Here is a 15,976-nt window from a genome sequence, read left to right as displayed (position 1 = left end):
TGAGGTACTTGTCATATCTCTTATTTTATTTTATTTTTTTTGAGACAGAGTCTCGCTCTGTCACCCAGGGTGGAGTGCAGTAGCATGATCTTGGCTCACTGCAAACTCTGCCTCCTGAGTTCAAGCTATTTCTGGCTAATTTTTGTATTTCTAGTAGAGTCGGGGTTTCACTGTGTTGGCCAGGCTGGTCTCGAACTCCTGACCTCAAGTGATCATCCCGCCTTGGCTTCCCAAAGTGCTAGGATTACAAGCATGAGCCACAGTGCCTGGCCATTATAATAAGTTCTGATACTTGTTAGATGGTTTTTAACTTATTTAGTTTTTAAATTTTATCTATTTAATTTTACTTAAAAAAAAAAAGAAATATATCCAAAATATGTAGAGTCAGGCTCAAGTTTTGCAGACATGGGTGAAAACAACAACAAGGATGGCATTCAGGACAGTTAGATTGAACCACTGACAGGACTGATTTGCTACCAGGAGCATTTCTTCTTCATGGTTCTGGTGACAGTGCAGCTGGGCTAAGAAAAAGTGCAGCAGATACAAGCTTTTCTCCTTAATCTTCTTTATCTCTGTTTATTTTAGGTCTTCTTTCATATTCTTCAAATACATTTCACAATTTTCTTCATGAAGATCTTGGACTACTTTTGTTGGATTTCTTAATATATCTCATTTTGGGGGTATATTACAAATTATATCCTAAAAAGTACATGAAAAATATTTTTTTGGTGCATCAGCATGTTGTTGATTTTTGTGTATTGATACTGTTTCTAGCAACTTTGCTGGTTCTTACCAATTTTAATTTTTTTTGATTTTTTGGATTTCCTTTGTAGATACTCCTAATAATTTGTGAATAATGAAAGCCGTGTTTCTGTCCTCCCATTGTTCTTTTGTATTTACACTTAGTTGTCTAAAACCCCCCCACCACAATGCTGAATAGATGTGGTGAAAGCCCACACCCTATCTTATTCCTGAATTTTGGAGAAAATGTTTATGATTTATTTTTATCTTTCCATTAGCTAGAGTAATCTTTCCTATCTTTTGTCACTGAGTGTGATTTTTGCTTTGGCTTTTTGATAGGTATTTATCAGTTTAAAAATTTGGAAGGATTTATTATTAACCTTTCTCTTAAATAATTTTGCCAACGGCTGTTACTTTTCTCTCCTTTAATGAAGCTTTATGTATTCTTTCTATTGTAAGTTTCTCTTCTTTCTCCTACCATTGGGTTTGTTTTATGTGACTCTTTTTTAAGTTTGCATTTTAAAAAATATGGGTTTTTTAAATAGTTTTTATTCCCCCTTTATCTTTTTATTTTTCTTTTTAATATTTTTTATTTTTTTCTTTTATTATTATTATTATTATTTTTGAAATGGAGTCTCACTCTGTTGCCCAGGCTGGAGTGCAGTGGCATGATCTTGGCTCACTGCAACCTCTGCCTCTCAGATTCAAGTGATTCTCCTGCTTCAGCCTCCCAAGTAGCTGGGATTACAGGCGCCCACCATCACACCCAGCTATTCCTTAAAAATATTTTGGTAGAGACAGAGTTTCACCGTGTTGGCCAAACTGGTCTTGAACAACTGACCTCAAGTGATCCGCCCGCTTTGGCCTCTCAAAGTGTTGGGATTATAGGCGTGAGCCACCGCGCCCAGCCCCCTTTTATCTTTTTAGTCAGTTTAAAATATTTTGTTTTAGTCTCCTTCAGTTAGTTCTGTCATCTCAAGTTCTTGGGAGCTTTTATCCTTCTTTTGTTATATTTGTCGTATCTCATGGTACATTTTTTTCTTAGTCATTTTGTGATTTTTTGATTGGCAGCAGTGTTTTTATTTTTTTCTTTGGGATTCCTGTAAGGACTGGGATTTGGAAGGGTCCCTCCTGGGCAAATTTTGGATATGCGTTTATGAGCTTTTCTCCCCCAAATGCCGTCACCTCTTGTAATCAGCTTTCATTTGAATTGTTTGTCTTGAGGATTCCTGCATGCCTGAAGCAGTGTACTCTTAGACTGCAAGCGTGGGCATGATAGGCTCTTGTTTGATAGGCTCCTGTTTCTCTTTCTTGCAAACTTTTTGAAGAGACTGAAAAGTCTTTGCTGTCTTTCTGGATAGGTTGTTGTGGTTTTTCTCTAACCCCTGACACTAAAAATACAGCTTTTTGGAGATCCCAGTTATGAAAGGGTCTCAGTTCCACTTCCTAGCTCTGCTACGAAACCTAAATCCTTCCCCCAGAACAGTTAGAGACTGTTCTGATCCAGGAACTCCTTCCCCACCTGCTCATGGGACCCCACCGCACCAGCTGTATGCTTACAGTTCTAGCTTTCCGTTCTCCTTTCATTTCTGGCTTGTAGGAATTTCCCATAGTTTTTCTGTGCTCAGTTACATATTTAAATAAAATGTTACGATCTTTTCAGTGTTTTAAAATATTTGTAGCTGAAAGGATTCTATGGTAGCTCAGTTGCCCATGTTCCAAGAACCCTCTGTGGTGGGCTAAATAACCACACACTCCAAAAAGTCGTTCATATCCTAATCCTTGAAACCTGCAAACACATTACTTTACATAACTAAAAGGACTTTGAAGGTGTGATTAAATGAAGAATCTTGAGATGGGGAGATTATTCCGGATTATCTGGGTGAGCTTTATGGAATCACACAGGTCCTTGGAAGAGGGAGGAAAGAGGGTCAGAGTCAAAAAGGGATGTGCATATTTGAGGGGTTTGAACATGGTATGCTGCTGGCTTTGAAGACAGAGGAAGGGGTTATATGCCAAGGAATGCAGAAAACCCCCAGAAACTAGACGAAGCAAGGAAACAGATTCTCCCTCTGGAGATTTCAGGAGCACAACCTGACCAACACAGCCTCCAGAACTGTAAGGCAATACATTTGTGTTATTTTAAGCCACTACACTTGTGTTAATTTGCAAAAGCAGCGATAAGAAACCCTCTTTGATGGTTTTAGAGGACTGCCTGGTAGTGGTAATTAGGGTAGACTGAAAACTGTATTGAAGACACAGCAGAATCAACTTGGTGAGGAATGCCCTTGACAGAGGGTTATGTAGAAGGAAGCAGCCTCTTTTTTTCCCCTATCTGCAGGAAAAGAAAAAAAACCAGAACAGAGGTACTTGTGAATATTCTAGATAACATTCTCAATAATAGCATAAAGCCTAATCTGAGAACTAAACTAGTGTTTTCTCCCCCTTTTTGGTTGTAGAGATCTTTTCTTTACATTTACATTAATAGATTCTCATTATTAATGAGCCTATTAGTTGGCAACCGAGTGAGCATTGAAGAGTTTCCTCATTTTGCCGAAACAGTGATGCAAATAATGTATTTGCTTTGCTGGGAGGATGCTGATGAGGGTACCAGAACACTTCACCCTAGCTACATGGTAAGGATTCCACTGATGGTAAAATTCCAGGCAGGTTCTATAACAGTGAGAAGTTCCTGATTTGTCAAACTGCAAATAGGTGAATTGTTCTGTATTTCTTTTCTAGGACTGCTGTAGCAAGTTACCACAAACATGGTGACTCAAAACAGGAGAAATTTATCCCCTCACAGTCCTGGAGACCAGAAGTCCAAAATCAAGGTGTCCACAGGGTCAGGCTCTCTCGGGGACCTGGGGGAGAATCTGTTCTTGTGTCTTCCGTTTTCTGGTGGCTGCTGGCATTCCTTGTGGCTGCATTAGTCTCTGCCTCTTTTTTTTATGTCACTTTCTACATTGTGTGTGTGTCTCTCTCTAATTTCCCTGTGCCTCTCTCTTAAGGATACCTGTTATGACATTTAGGGCCCACCTCATAATCTAGGATAAGCATCTCCTTTAAAGATCCTTAATTTAGTTGCATCTTTTACCATATGAGATAATATTTATCCTTGGCCGGGCGCGGTGGCTCATGCCTGAAATCCCAGCACTTTGGGAGGCCGAGGCAGGTGGATCACCTGAGGTCAGGAGTTTGAGACCAGCCTGGCCAACATGGTGAAACCCCGTCTCTACTAAAAATACAAAAATTAGCTGGACGTGGTGGCGTATGCCTGTAATCCCAGCTACTGGGAAGGCTGAGGTGGGAGAATCACTTGAACGCAGGAGGTGGAGGTGGCAGTGAGCCGAAATTGCGCCATTGCACTCCAGCCCGGGTGAAAGAACAAAACTCTGTCTCCAAAAAATAAAATAAAAAATAAATAAATAATAAATACTTACTCTTTTACTACTTAAGGTTATATTCACAGAGGGGTCAGCTGGCCTGTTCTACTTATCTGAATTTTTTTGTGTGTCGGGGGGAGATTATTGTTCTATACTCTGACTCGCCTTATAAAAAATCTCTGGTGTGGCAATTATTTGATTATTTGTCCTATTGTAATTTTTCATTCTCTCCTATACTGACTTCTAGAGCAAGGGTCCGAAAACTACAGCCCACAGCCAGATCCATCTCATTGACTATTTTTGTACAGCCTGCTAGCTTAGAATGGTTTCACATTTTTGAATGTTAAAAAAAAAAAGGAATGATATTTTGTGATACCTTAAAATTATATGAATTCAAATTTAAGGTATGTATAAATAGTTACTGGAACACAGCCCTGCCTGCTCATTTGTTTACATATTGTCTGTCACTGCTTTTGTGTACAGTGGCAGAGTTGAATAGTTGTGGCAGAGACCATGTGATCTGCAAAGCCTGATAATAAATATCTGGCCCTTTGCAGAGAAAGTTTGCCAGCCCTGTTCTAATAGGGATGTCTTGTCTCTGGCTTTTAACACATACTCAGCATCAAGTACTTGTTGATGAATAATTAACTTTTAATTTAATACTTAAGCATATGTAACTTTTAATATTCTCATATTTAAAAATTTCAGTAATATAGTAAGGATGTAGTATAATTCCCAAAAGGATTTAAAGAATCTTTTAAAGATCTTAAAGAACTATGGGGTTAGAAGAATTTTATTAGTAATACCAGGCTATTCATGCTTCTTATCTTTTTTGGCTCTAAGACTTATAAGATATAATGTAGTTCTTCCTGTGAATTTAACTGAATTAGGATATATGCATCACACCCAGGACTTGGATGTTGGCAAATGTGATGGTTAATTTTATATGTGAACTTGGCTAGGCTATGGTGCCCAGTTGTTTGGTCAAGCACTGGTCTAGATGTTGCTGCAAAAGTATTTTGTAGATGTGACTAACATTTACAATCAGTTGACTTTAAATCATATTACCTTCCATCACGTGAGTGGGTCTTGTCCCATCAGTTGAAGACCTTAAGAACAAAGATTAAGGTTTTCTGAGGAAGAAGGAATTCTGCTTGAGTTTCCAGCCTGCTGGCCAGCCCTACAAATTTCTGACTTGCCAGTCACGACAATCATGTGAGCCAATTCTTTAAAATCTCTCTGTCTCTGTTTCATTGTTGGATTTTCACTCAATAGATAGATAGATACAGATATAGATATATTTCCTATTGGTTCTGTTTCTCTGGAAACAGAAATACAGCAAGCTGCTCTGATGTCTTACACATGTGGACCGTCTTCAGTGTTTGGTACCATGATGCAGCAAGGATGCTAAGCATAGCCCTCCTGCCGCGCATCATCCAGCCCTCCTTCTTCCTTCGCACCTCCTTCAGGCTTCTGTCTTTTACAGCTCCTGAAAGGAAATGTGTTAAATTTGAATACCACAGAGTCAGAAATAAGCTCACTTGTGAAGGGGCAGAGGACTTTTTCTCAGTCCAAGACTGAAGTTGTGAGAAGACTGTCAGTGAGTATGATAAAATGAAACAGAGGCAAATGGGCCTGCTGATAAGGAGCAGTTGGGAAAATGAGAAGGACTATACGAATTTCTGAGCAGCAAAATTTGTGAAAATTTTTGCCTCTCCTTGTCCCTCTGAAAAGAAAAGCTTGCTGGGTGTACCAACTGCAGTGGAGCCCACCAAGTCCATATAACTCTCTAATTTGATTATATTATGCTATAGATGGTTCCTTTTATTCTCAAGTATTGTCTCTTTGGCAAAAAAAAACAACAAAATAATTTTCTATTAAGAGTACAAATAGGTCGGGCACGGTGGCTCACGCCTGTAATCCCAGCACTTTGGGAGGCCGAGGCGGGCAGATCACGAGGTCAGGAGATCGAGACCATCTTGGTTAACACGGTGAAACCCCGTCTCTACTAAAAATACAAAAAATTAGCCGGGCGCAGTGGCGGGCACCTGTAGTCCCAGCTACTCGGGGGGCTGAGGCAGGAGAATGGCGTGAACCCGGGAGGCGGAGCTTGTAGTGAGCCGAGATTGCGCCACTGCACTCCAGCCTGGGCAAAAGAGCGAGACCCCGTCTCAAAAAAAAAAAAAGAGTACAAATAGACACTCATGTAGCAGTTTTGCTTGTATCTACATATGTAAGAAGGTTTACTATACCAGTAGATGTAAAATTTGCCTGATAAACTATTACATTACATATTAAAATTTACACATTTGAGCAGAAAAAGATCCATTTGAGTAAGTGGTAATTTATTTTTATATTTCTAAACAAAGTTTATCAGGCTTTTAAATGGTGCTAGAAAATAGATTTTTTGTTTTGATTCTTCCTAATTGGGTATTATGGTGTCAGATTGCTCCAGGAAATGGTTGACTCATGATTGAAGTGAAGATACTGTGTCCTTCCTGTTCAACAACTGTCCCCCATTCCTCCCCTAATACCTATGTGAGCTTCATCTTCTATAAGTGAATTATCATCTTTATGTGGCATACTATTTTTAAGTGGGATTTTAAAGAAGTAATATCATTTTGAATTTTACAGGTCATAGCCAGTAGGCATGTGTTCTTCAGCCAGTGTTGTTTTATAAATATATGAATAAAACAATTGGAATATCAAATAATTTCTTTTTGCTCAGAATACTAGTTCACTTTAAATAGCTAAAGTCTCTTACATTCTTTTTATTCTGCTAAGAGTTTTAATGATCTCTCTATGTATGATTTTTAATAAAATAGATGATGACATTTAAAGCAATTAATTTCAGTGGCAATTCTATGAGCAGGTTTTGAGTATTCCCCAGGGACCTGGTCTTGTGATAGATTCTGGGGCTGTATAGCCAGGTGAAAAGATGTGGGTCCTTACTCTCAAGTTGCTGCCAGTCTTCTGGAGAGAAAAGCTTGGAAACACAATTTGTGATGAAGGGAACGAGAGAACCACGTTCCAGGAACAGAGATCAGCCAGGAAACGGAGGGATTTATTTAGTTCGTTGGGACTAGGAGGGCTTCCCAGGGAAATTTACAGTGCATTTAGGCTTTGAAGGAAACATAGGTGATGTCCATTTGAAGAGATCAATATGTTGGACTGAGCATGGCATCAAGAAGTTTTTGCGTATGTGATTTCTTCAAAATCTTAAGTAGCATGCATTTAGGCTCTTAGTCAACAGATGACTTCTGAGGCTTTGTGAGAATTTTGGGTATTATTATATTAGTCTTTTTTTCTTTTGAAAAAATAAGGCACACCTGGGGATTAATGTAATTTGTTAAAACAATACTGCCTATTGAGATCTTGTGTGTATTCTTGTATTAAGTTTTAGTGCTTATTTGTAAGAGACTAGGTAGGCGCCTGAAGGATATTGTTGATATTTAATTAACTGGCATTTTCCCCATTCTCTCTCCTCTCCCTCGTCCTCTACCCCTGCCCCCTGGGTGTTTTTGCAGTTGGTTAGTCTGCTGCTAATTGGAATTGCTGCGTGGGGCATTGGCTTCGGGCTGATTTCCAGTCTTCGAGTGGTCGGCGTGGTCATTGCGGTGGGCATCTTCTTGTTCCTGATTGCTTTAGTGGGGCTGATTGGAGCCGTAAAACATCATCAGGTGTTGCTATTTTTTGTATCCTTTTTAAAAATCAAGATTTTACCCTTGATGACTACTTTGATGGTTACAACTAATTTAACATTATCACTAGGAAATTTATTGCCAGAAAGCAACTCCAAGCAAGCCTTATGCATATTTGTTCAGCAACTATTAGAAACATTTCTTAGGGTAATGTTATTGTATGTTTTCATATTCTCACTGTCCTTGTGACATTCTGAAGAATATATTCTGCAAGTTCAGTGTAGTCCTATTTATGTATTGTAAATTCAGAGTTAAATTGATTTGGTGACTTCTAGGCCCTTTTTTACATGTTAATGTTTGGTTGAGAATGTCAGTGTTTTTTTAGACTTAATATTAAAAAAGCTTACATGTATTTATCTATACCTATTTCTGTTTTGTATATGTAAGAATTTTTATTTTATTCTGAATGAAATTCTAATCTATTTTTAGTTATGTAATTATCATGACTAGTATTTTTCTATAAAAATTTGATGCAGCTGTGTATTACCAAAATAATAATATGTGTATCCTTTTTGAACTTTCTCTAAGTGCCGTCTGTTCTGTATCCTGGGTTAATTACTTCTCGTGCATTCTAAAGTTGTCGGTACGTCTGTACCTCTGTTTTATGCCATTTTAAGAATATTTAGAAATATCCTTAACTTCTAACTCTCAGTATATGATTATTCTGTTACTTGTATTTATTGTTCAGTTTTCTGTATCTTGCGCTTGTTTAGCCCTGAACCAGGAGCAACAGGTAAGCTAAGACTTTTTTATTCTACTTTATTATACCACATAGCATGAGTATGAAACAAAGGAGAGAAATGATTAAAATATAAAATAATTTCATCTTGCGCAGAATGCCATCTTCACTCTGGATAGCAAAACTCTCGTTCCCTTTGCGTTAGTGCAGCAGGTTGGAGCCGGACACCATCAGGTGTTGCCATTTTCGGTATCTTTTTAAATCGGATTTTGCTTTCACTGGGTTAAAAAGGGCTATGGCTAAAAGATGTTCCCCCAGTCTTTTCCCACTATTACGCAATGAAGCATTTGCTCCAGAATGTTTGCGGTTCCATTCTAGCAATGACTCTTTTCAAGCTCTAATATGTAGGCAAATCCAGGTTTCTGTCATGGAGCAACAGAACTTCTGCCTTGTTAACACTCTGAGAATTATGCCTTTGAACCAAGTGCTTCTTTTAAATTGCATTTAAATTCTTTTAAATGCATGTAAAAATTAGGAGTTTTTCAGTCTTGGGATAGAAATAGTGCCTTAATTTTTGCTGCAAACTGAGGAATAAGCCTTTGAAAAGTTTTAAGGATTTTTAAAATAAAAATTATTTTAGGTACACTTAGTACTAAAAGTTACAGGCTTCAGCTTTATACATTTTCTGCAGGGATGACACATTTTATATATTAAATACATTTACTAGGGTCAGCTTCTGGAGGTTGGTTGGAACAATACGGCAAGTGCTCGAAATGACATCCAGAGAAATCTAAACTGCTGTGGGTTCCGAAGTTTTAACCCAAATGACACCTGTCTGGCTGTAAGTACATTGTATAATGTATGTTTTTGGAAATGTATTACAGATAAATAATGATTAACATGGAAGAAATGGACTTTCTGATGCTGCATTCTATTTCAGAATTATTTTATATGTATATTTACATTATATTTCCATGTCCTCTGTTATATCATTTGCCTGTTCTCAAATACCCACTCCAGAGTGTTGAGAATTTCAAGGCCCTATTGGACACAGATGCTAATGGTTTATTGTCCCTAATTTCTTCCCATCCTTCTCTTCCTAGAACAAGTTGTGAAAGAAATAACAGTACGTCAGTTCATGTGTTCATATTTTGGGGAAAATCCTGTTATCACTTCTCTGAGCCCTAAGCTGAATATTTCCTCAGTGAGACTTCTTTTGTGAGATTTTCTCCTTGTAGGGGGTCTGTGTTATGTTTCTGTTGCTGCATAACACGTTATTACACAGCAATAGAAACACACTGGCTTTACAATTTAGTGGCTTTAAATATCCATTTAGTGGCTTTAAATAGCCATTTATTATCTCACAGTTTCCCTGGGTCAGGCTTGGCTGGGTCCTCTGCTCACCTGGCTGAAATCAAGGCGTCATCTGAGGCTGCAGCCTCATCTGAAGCTTAGGGTCCTCTCCCCATGCTCAGTGGTTGTTGGAAGAATTCAGTCTTTGTGGCTATGGGACCACCCCTGTTTTTTTGCTGCCTGTTGGCTGGAGGTCTCTCTCTGCAACTAGAAGCTGCTCTCAGGTCCTATGTTACTCTTTCACAATGTGGCAGCATCAAAGTCACCGTGAGAATGTCTCCATTCTGTTAAGATGGAGTCTTTTGTAATGAATAATGGAGTCTTATCTAATGTAACGTAACATGGAAGTGACTGTCCTATCATAGTCACAAGTTCGACGCATACTCAAGAGCAGTGATTGTATAGGGTGTGTACACCGTTGAGGGCGAAGGCGGGAGTCTTGGGGGCCATCTTAGAGATTTGCACACTAAAAAACCAAGGCCTCGAATTGGATATAATACTCTTAGACACTAATTTTGTGTGTATGCAGTTTTTATGGGCTTTTCGTAAATGTATTTTGAAATAAAGGTTTTTTTTACTTTAATTGGTGCAGAGCTGTGTTAAAAGTGACCACTCGTGCCCCCCATGTGCTCCAATCATAGGAGAATATGCTGGAGAGGTTTTGAGATTTGTTGGTGGCATTGGCCTCTTCTTCAGTTTTACAGAGGTATGTGCAAATAACAATATTTTTCCTCCTTTGTCACAGAGATTCCTGTTTTGTATGGCAAAGGGCCTTGATTCTTGTAATGTTATCAGTGAGCATTTTCATTGAGAACTAGCACTGTAAAAAGAGGAACCTTGGTTTAGAATCAGAAGATCTTACAAGTCTGTTAATAGCACCAACTTTAGGACCGGGTGAAATGCTTGATCTGTCTCCTCTTATGTAAAATTTAATGAACTAATGAGTGAGATTAGATTGAATTATCTCTAGGGTCTCTTCTATTTCTACAGTTGTATGATGAATTATAATTTTAATTTGGAAAAGGTAGGACATTCACATTGTTTAATATGTACGTTAATGTCTATAATACACAGACATACATATATAAAAAGATACACTTTGAAAAATTGCCTTCCTACACCATTTTTCATTCCCTTGTTCCTAGCCTTCTAAAACCTATGCATAATGTCTATATGTGTATAATGTATTGTGTATAATATGCAATTAATATATAGTACAATATTTATGTATGTGTATTTATCATATATTTTATTCAAGTTTAGTTTCTTTTTTTCCTCATCGAGAATGAAATATGTACATTTGGCTGTCATTAACAGCATAGGAAAAAAAAGACCAAGATTAGTATTCTTTTTTTTTCTTTTTTTGAGATGGAGTCTTGCTCTGTCGTCCAGGCTGGAGTGCAGTGGCACGATCTTGGCTCACTGCAAGCTCTGCCTCCTGGGTTCATGCTATTCTCCTGTCTCAGCCTCCTGAGTAGCTGGGACTACAGGCGCCTGCCACCATGCCCGGCTAATTTTTTATATTTTTAGTAGAGATGGGGTTTCACCGTGTTAGCCAGGATGGTCTCGATCTCCTGACCTCGTGATCTGCCCACCTCGGCCTCCCAAAGTGCTGGGATTACAGGCATGAGCCACCGTGCCTGCCTAATATTCATTTTTTATTTTTATTTATTTATTTTGAGACAGAGTCTTGCCCTGTCGCTTAGGCTGGAGTGTAATGGTGCAATCTCGGCTTACTACAAGCTCCACCTCTTGGGTTCAAGCGATTCTCCCACCTCAGCCTCCCGAGTAGCTGGGATTACAGGCATGCGCCACTACACCCAGCTAATTTTTGTGTTTTTAGTAGAGACAGGGTTTCACCATGTTGGCCAGGCTGGTCTGGAATCCCTGGCCTCAAGTGATCTGCCGACCTCAACCTCACAAAGTGCTGGGGTTACAGGTGTGAGCCATTGCACCCGGCCCAGTATTCATTTTTTTAAAATTCCCTCTGACTTCCCTTTTTAGTCTGACCATTTTTTCATTTCACTTTTTCTCAGAAAAGAGCTATCTGACTTGTGAGTTGGTTGTGACATTAATTCTAGAAAAATGATATACAGCTTGACAAAAATTCTGTGCATTTCTCTCTTTTTTTGTTTAAAAACCGTAGATTTTTGTTATGAAAACTTAAAAATACAGATAGAGAAAAACTGGAGTAATTTCTCTCCACACATCAGCTAGAGTCAGCAGTTATCAGAATTTTGCCATGTGGCTTCTTTTTTATCTCTGGAATTTATTTTGAGAATTTAGTTCTTTTGAGCAGCCCAGTTTTCTTGTCATCAGATCACACTGCCTTCAGTTATGCTATTTTTTAAGTGGGAGTTCTTTAAAAATAGAACTCATGAGTCTTAGATTTCTAAAGTATTCTTTCATGGAATCCTGCTTTATATCTTACATACTATCTCCTTTGGAAATCTGGCTAGAGATTTTTATAACTTATGCAACTTGGTTTTTTGGATAGTGATAGTGGTAGGCTCTCTCACTTTTTAAGTTTATATTTTGCTCAATATTTTACAGAATCACAGATTCTTAGAATTTGAAGGGATGCAGTTACTTAGCTGACAACTTCTTCTCATAGGTGAAATAGAGAAAGATTTGATTTGAACTATTTATTATACCTTTAAACAAACCTAAACCATGAGAGAAACATTGATTTAGAATCTGAAAAAAGCTATGATGATTAATATGTTCTTTGTAGTAACTTCAGAAAATACAAAAAATTATGAAGATGAAAAATTAGACGTAGCTGCTAAAATTACCTACTCAGAAACAATCACTTATATTTTGGCATATTTCCTTCTGCCTGTTCTATATTTAATAAAATGAGTACCAGCTTATTGCATGTTCTACATATACTTTGTTTTTCTACATACATTTTCATGTTATGAGCAATATATTTTGGTGACCTACTGCACACTGAGCGTACGTTCTAGAGACCGCAGAGTTGATGATGATGTCTAATCAAAGTTGCCTTTGAAAAGTGCCCTCTTAATCATGAACACTTTTGTAAGCTTGAAGTTCAATCATTATCCAGTTTTGATCTTTTTGCATTTTGGATGTGGCCTTCCTTTCCATCCCTCTCTGAACAGTGGGGCAAGGAAGGGGAGAGATTTTCCCCTTTTGCCACTTACAGCCGAGTTGGAGGAATACAATTCTGGTAAAATGTGGCTCCAGATTATGAGTATTTAGTTTGTTTGATTGCTTTCTTCCCATAAGGACTGTGATTTACACTCTCAGCATATATCCAGGGGTGATAGTCAAAATATTAACATCCTCAAAAATTCTGACCAGAAGCTCCCTGTGCTAAAAATTTCCAAGGTGGGGAGCTTTGGCAAATGATATTTGGGCAGGTTGAGGTGGGGGCGGGGGATCTCAAAGAAATAGTTGTTTTACTTCGGATATATAAGTATTTCCGTGTTGTAACAGCTAGTGTGGCTGAGAACAGCCAGTGACATGTCAGATTATGGAATAAAACCACAAAAGTGGGGTAGTTTATGGACTCCAGGTTTGAACATGGGCTCTACCACTAAGGACCTGTGTGATTATTCTATTTAACCTCTCGTTGCCTCAGTTTCCTCACTGGTAAAATGACAATATTGATAGTATGTATTTTGTGAAAGCTGTTGGGAGGATTATATGAATTTGTAGTTTGTAGAATGGTACCTTTCATAAAGAACTCTTTGTTATGTTTGTTGAATACATTTCTTTTCCCGCATTAGATGGATTCCAAAACAGATGACTTTCCACGTCTTCAAATCAGGCTTACCTTTCCTTGATTCAACCTGCAGACCTCAGTCCACCAGCCCACACATGTTGTAGCTATAAACACTGCCAGTTATGAATCATACAGTAATTTGTGGATTCTTATTGTGGTCAATGGAGAGAATCTAGGACTTAACCTAATTCTCTAGTAGTAGTTTAAAAGGGCTAATGGTGGCTACAAAGTCACATAAGCAAAATTTAGGTTAAAAGTTGGCACACGTGTAAAGTGGGAGATACCGTTTAAAACTCATTCTATTAAAATTTTGTATCTTTTTTAGTCTAAAAAGTTAGAATTTTCATTTATTTAAATAAACCAACTTTCAAATAGAAACAGAGCACACATTTCTTAATTTAAAAAACTATACTGGCTAACAATTTAGTGAACTTGGTGTGGGAAATGGCACAGTAACAGCTTAATCTCTTCTACCAAGAGAGGTAGGAATTATAACATTTTAAATTTCTGTGTTGGAAAATTTATTCATTTTAAGATTTTTGCTGTTGCTTAAATTTTACTGAACCTAGTTTATTCCTGAATTATCAAAATATGTGCTATTTTAGCTATTTAGACTACTTTGACTTTGTATTAGTTTTCCATATTTCTGCTGTAACAAATTACCACACGCATAGTTGCTTAAAACAACACAGACTTATTGTCTTACAGTTTTGGAGACCAAAAGTTTAAAATAAAGGTACCTTCTGGAGGACAGGCTCACCAGCCCCCCTTTTACATCTTCAAAGCCAGGAAAGTTGCAGCTTCTCTTTCTGTTTCTCTTTACTTCTGCCATCACAGTGTCTTCTCTCCATGTTTCTGACTCTGTCCTTCCTGCCTCCGTCATATGTGTCCCCCTGTGATTATATCATTGAGCCCACCTGGGTAATAATCTCTTTATCTTGAGACCCTTAACCATACCCGCAAAGTCCCTGTTACTGTGTAAGGTAACATGTTTGCAGGTCGTAGGGGTTAGGACATGGACATCCTTCAGGGCCAGTCATTCAGTTCACTACAGTGTGCATTTTAATTTTTTCTCAGCGCCCGTCATTTGGTTTACTTCATTTCAAAAAGAAAAAAAATCTCTCCCTGTTGAACGAAAGATGCAAAGCGATTCAGAGGTTCCAAAGTTATTTTATTGATAAACTGAATAAATATACATAAATGTTACTTTCTTTTTCTTTATTTTATTTTTTTTCCCCCATTCCAGATCCTGGGTGTTTGGCTGACCTACAGATACAGGAACCAGAAAGATCCCCGTGCGAATCCTAGTGCGTTCCTTTGATGAGAAAACAAGAAAGATTTCCTTTCGTATTGTGATCTTGTTCACTTTCTGTAATTTTCTGTTAAGCTCGATTTGCCAGTTTAAGGAAGGAAACACTATCTGAAAAATTACCTTATTGATAGTGGAATTATATATTTTTACTCTGTTTCTCTAAATTTTTTTCTTTTTCTGTTGCTGAAAAATATTTGAAACTTGTGGTCTCTGAAGCTCAGTGGCACCTGGAATTTACTGTATTCAGTGTCGGGCACTGTCCACTGTGGCCTTTCTTAGCATTTTTACCTGCAGAAAAACTTTGTATGGCACCACTGTGTTGGTCATATGGTGAATCTAAACGTACATCTCACTGGTATAATTATATGTAGCACTGTGCTGTGTAGATAGTTCCTACTGGAAAAAGAGTTGAAGTTTATTAAAATCAGAAAGTATAAGATTCTATTATGTTAAGGGAAATCCAAATTCCCAATTTTTTTTTGTCTTTTTAGGAAAGATGTGTTGTGGTAAAATATGTTAGTATAAAAATGATAATTTACTTGTAGTCTTTTATGATTACACCAATGTGTTCTAGAAATAGTTATGTCTTAGGAAATTGCAGTTGAGTTTTTGACTTTTACAGGTAAGTGCGAAGGAGAAGTGGTTTCATGAAATGTTCTAATGTAGAATAACATTTACCTTCAGCCTCCATCAGAATGGAACGAGTTTTGAGTAATCAGGAAGTATATCTGTATAATCTTGATATTGTTTTATAATAATTTGAAGTCTAAAAGACTGCATTTTTGAACAAGTTACTGTTAATGAGTTGGCCCACGTAGCAAAAAGATATTTGATTATCTTAAAAATTGTTAAATACCGTTTTCATGAAATTTCTTAGTATTGTAACAGCAACTTGTCAAACCTAAGCATATTTGAATGTGATCTCTCATAATTTGAAATTGAAATCGTATTGTGTGGCTCCGTATATTCTGTTAAAAAATTAAAGGACAGAAACCTTTCTTTGTGTATGCATGTTTGAATTAAAAGAAAGTAATGGAAGAATTGGTGGATGAA

General features: G+C 37.6%; 1 protein-coding gene across 1 annotated transcript in view; it reads left to right on the top strand.

Moving 5' to 3' along the window:
* The window catches only part of TSPAN13 (tetraspanin 13), a 31,330-nt gene extending 15,354 nt beyond the window's left edge, over nt 1-15,976 (top strand). The window contains exons 2-6 of the mRNA XM_055272520.2: nt 7,655-7,822; nt 8,481-8,561; nt 9,235-9,348; nt 10,453-10,566; nt 14,858-15,976. Coding sequence (XP_055128495.1) covers nt 7,655-7,822; nt 8,481-8,561; nt 9,235-9,348; nt 10,453-10,566; nt 14,858-14,932 — 552 coding nt within the window. The 3' untranslated portion in view covers nt 14,933-15,976. The remainder of the gene's footprint in view (nt 1-7,654; nt 7,823-8,480; nt 8,562-9,234; nt 9,349-10,452; nt 10,567-14,857) is intronic.

Source organism: Symphalangus syndactylus, chromosome 3 (genome assembly GCF_028878055.3).
Source record: "Symphalangus syndactylus isolate Jambi chromosome 3, NHGRI_mSymSyn1-v2.1_pri, whole genome shotgun sequence".
NCBI classification, from domain to species: domain Eukaryota; kingdom Metazoa; phylum Chordata; class Mammalia; order Primates; family Hylobatidae; genus Symphalangus; species Symphalangus syndactylus.
This window is presented reverse-complemented; position numbering and strand designations above follow the sequence as displayed.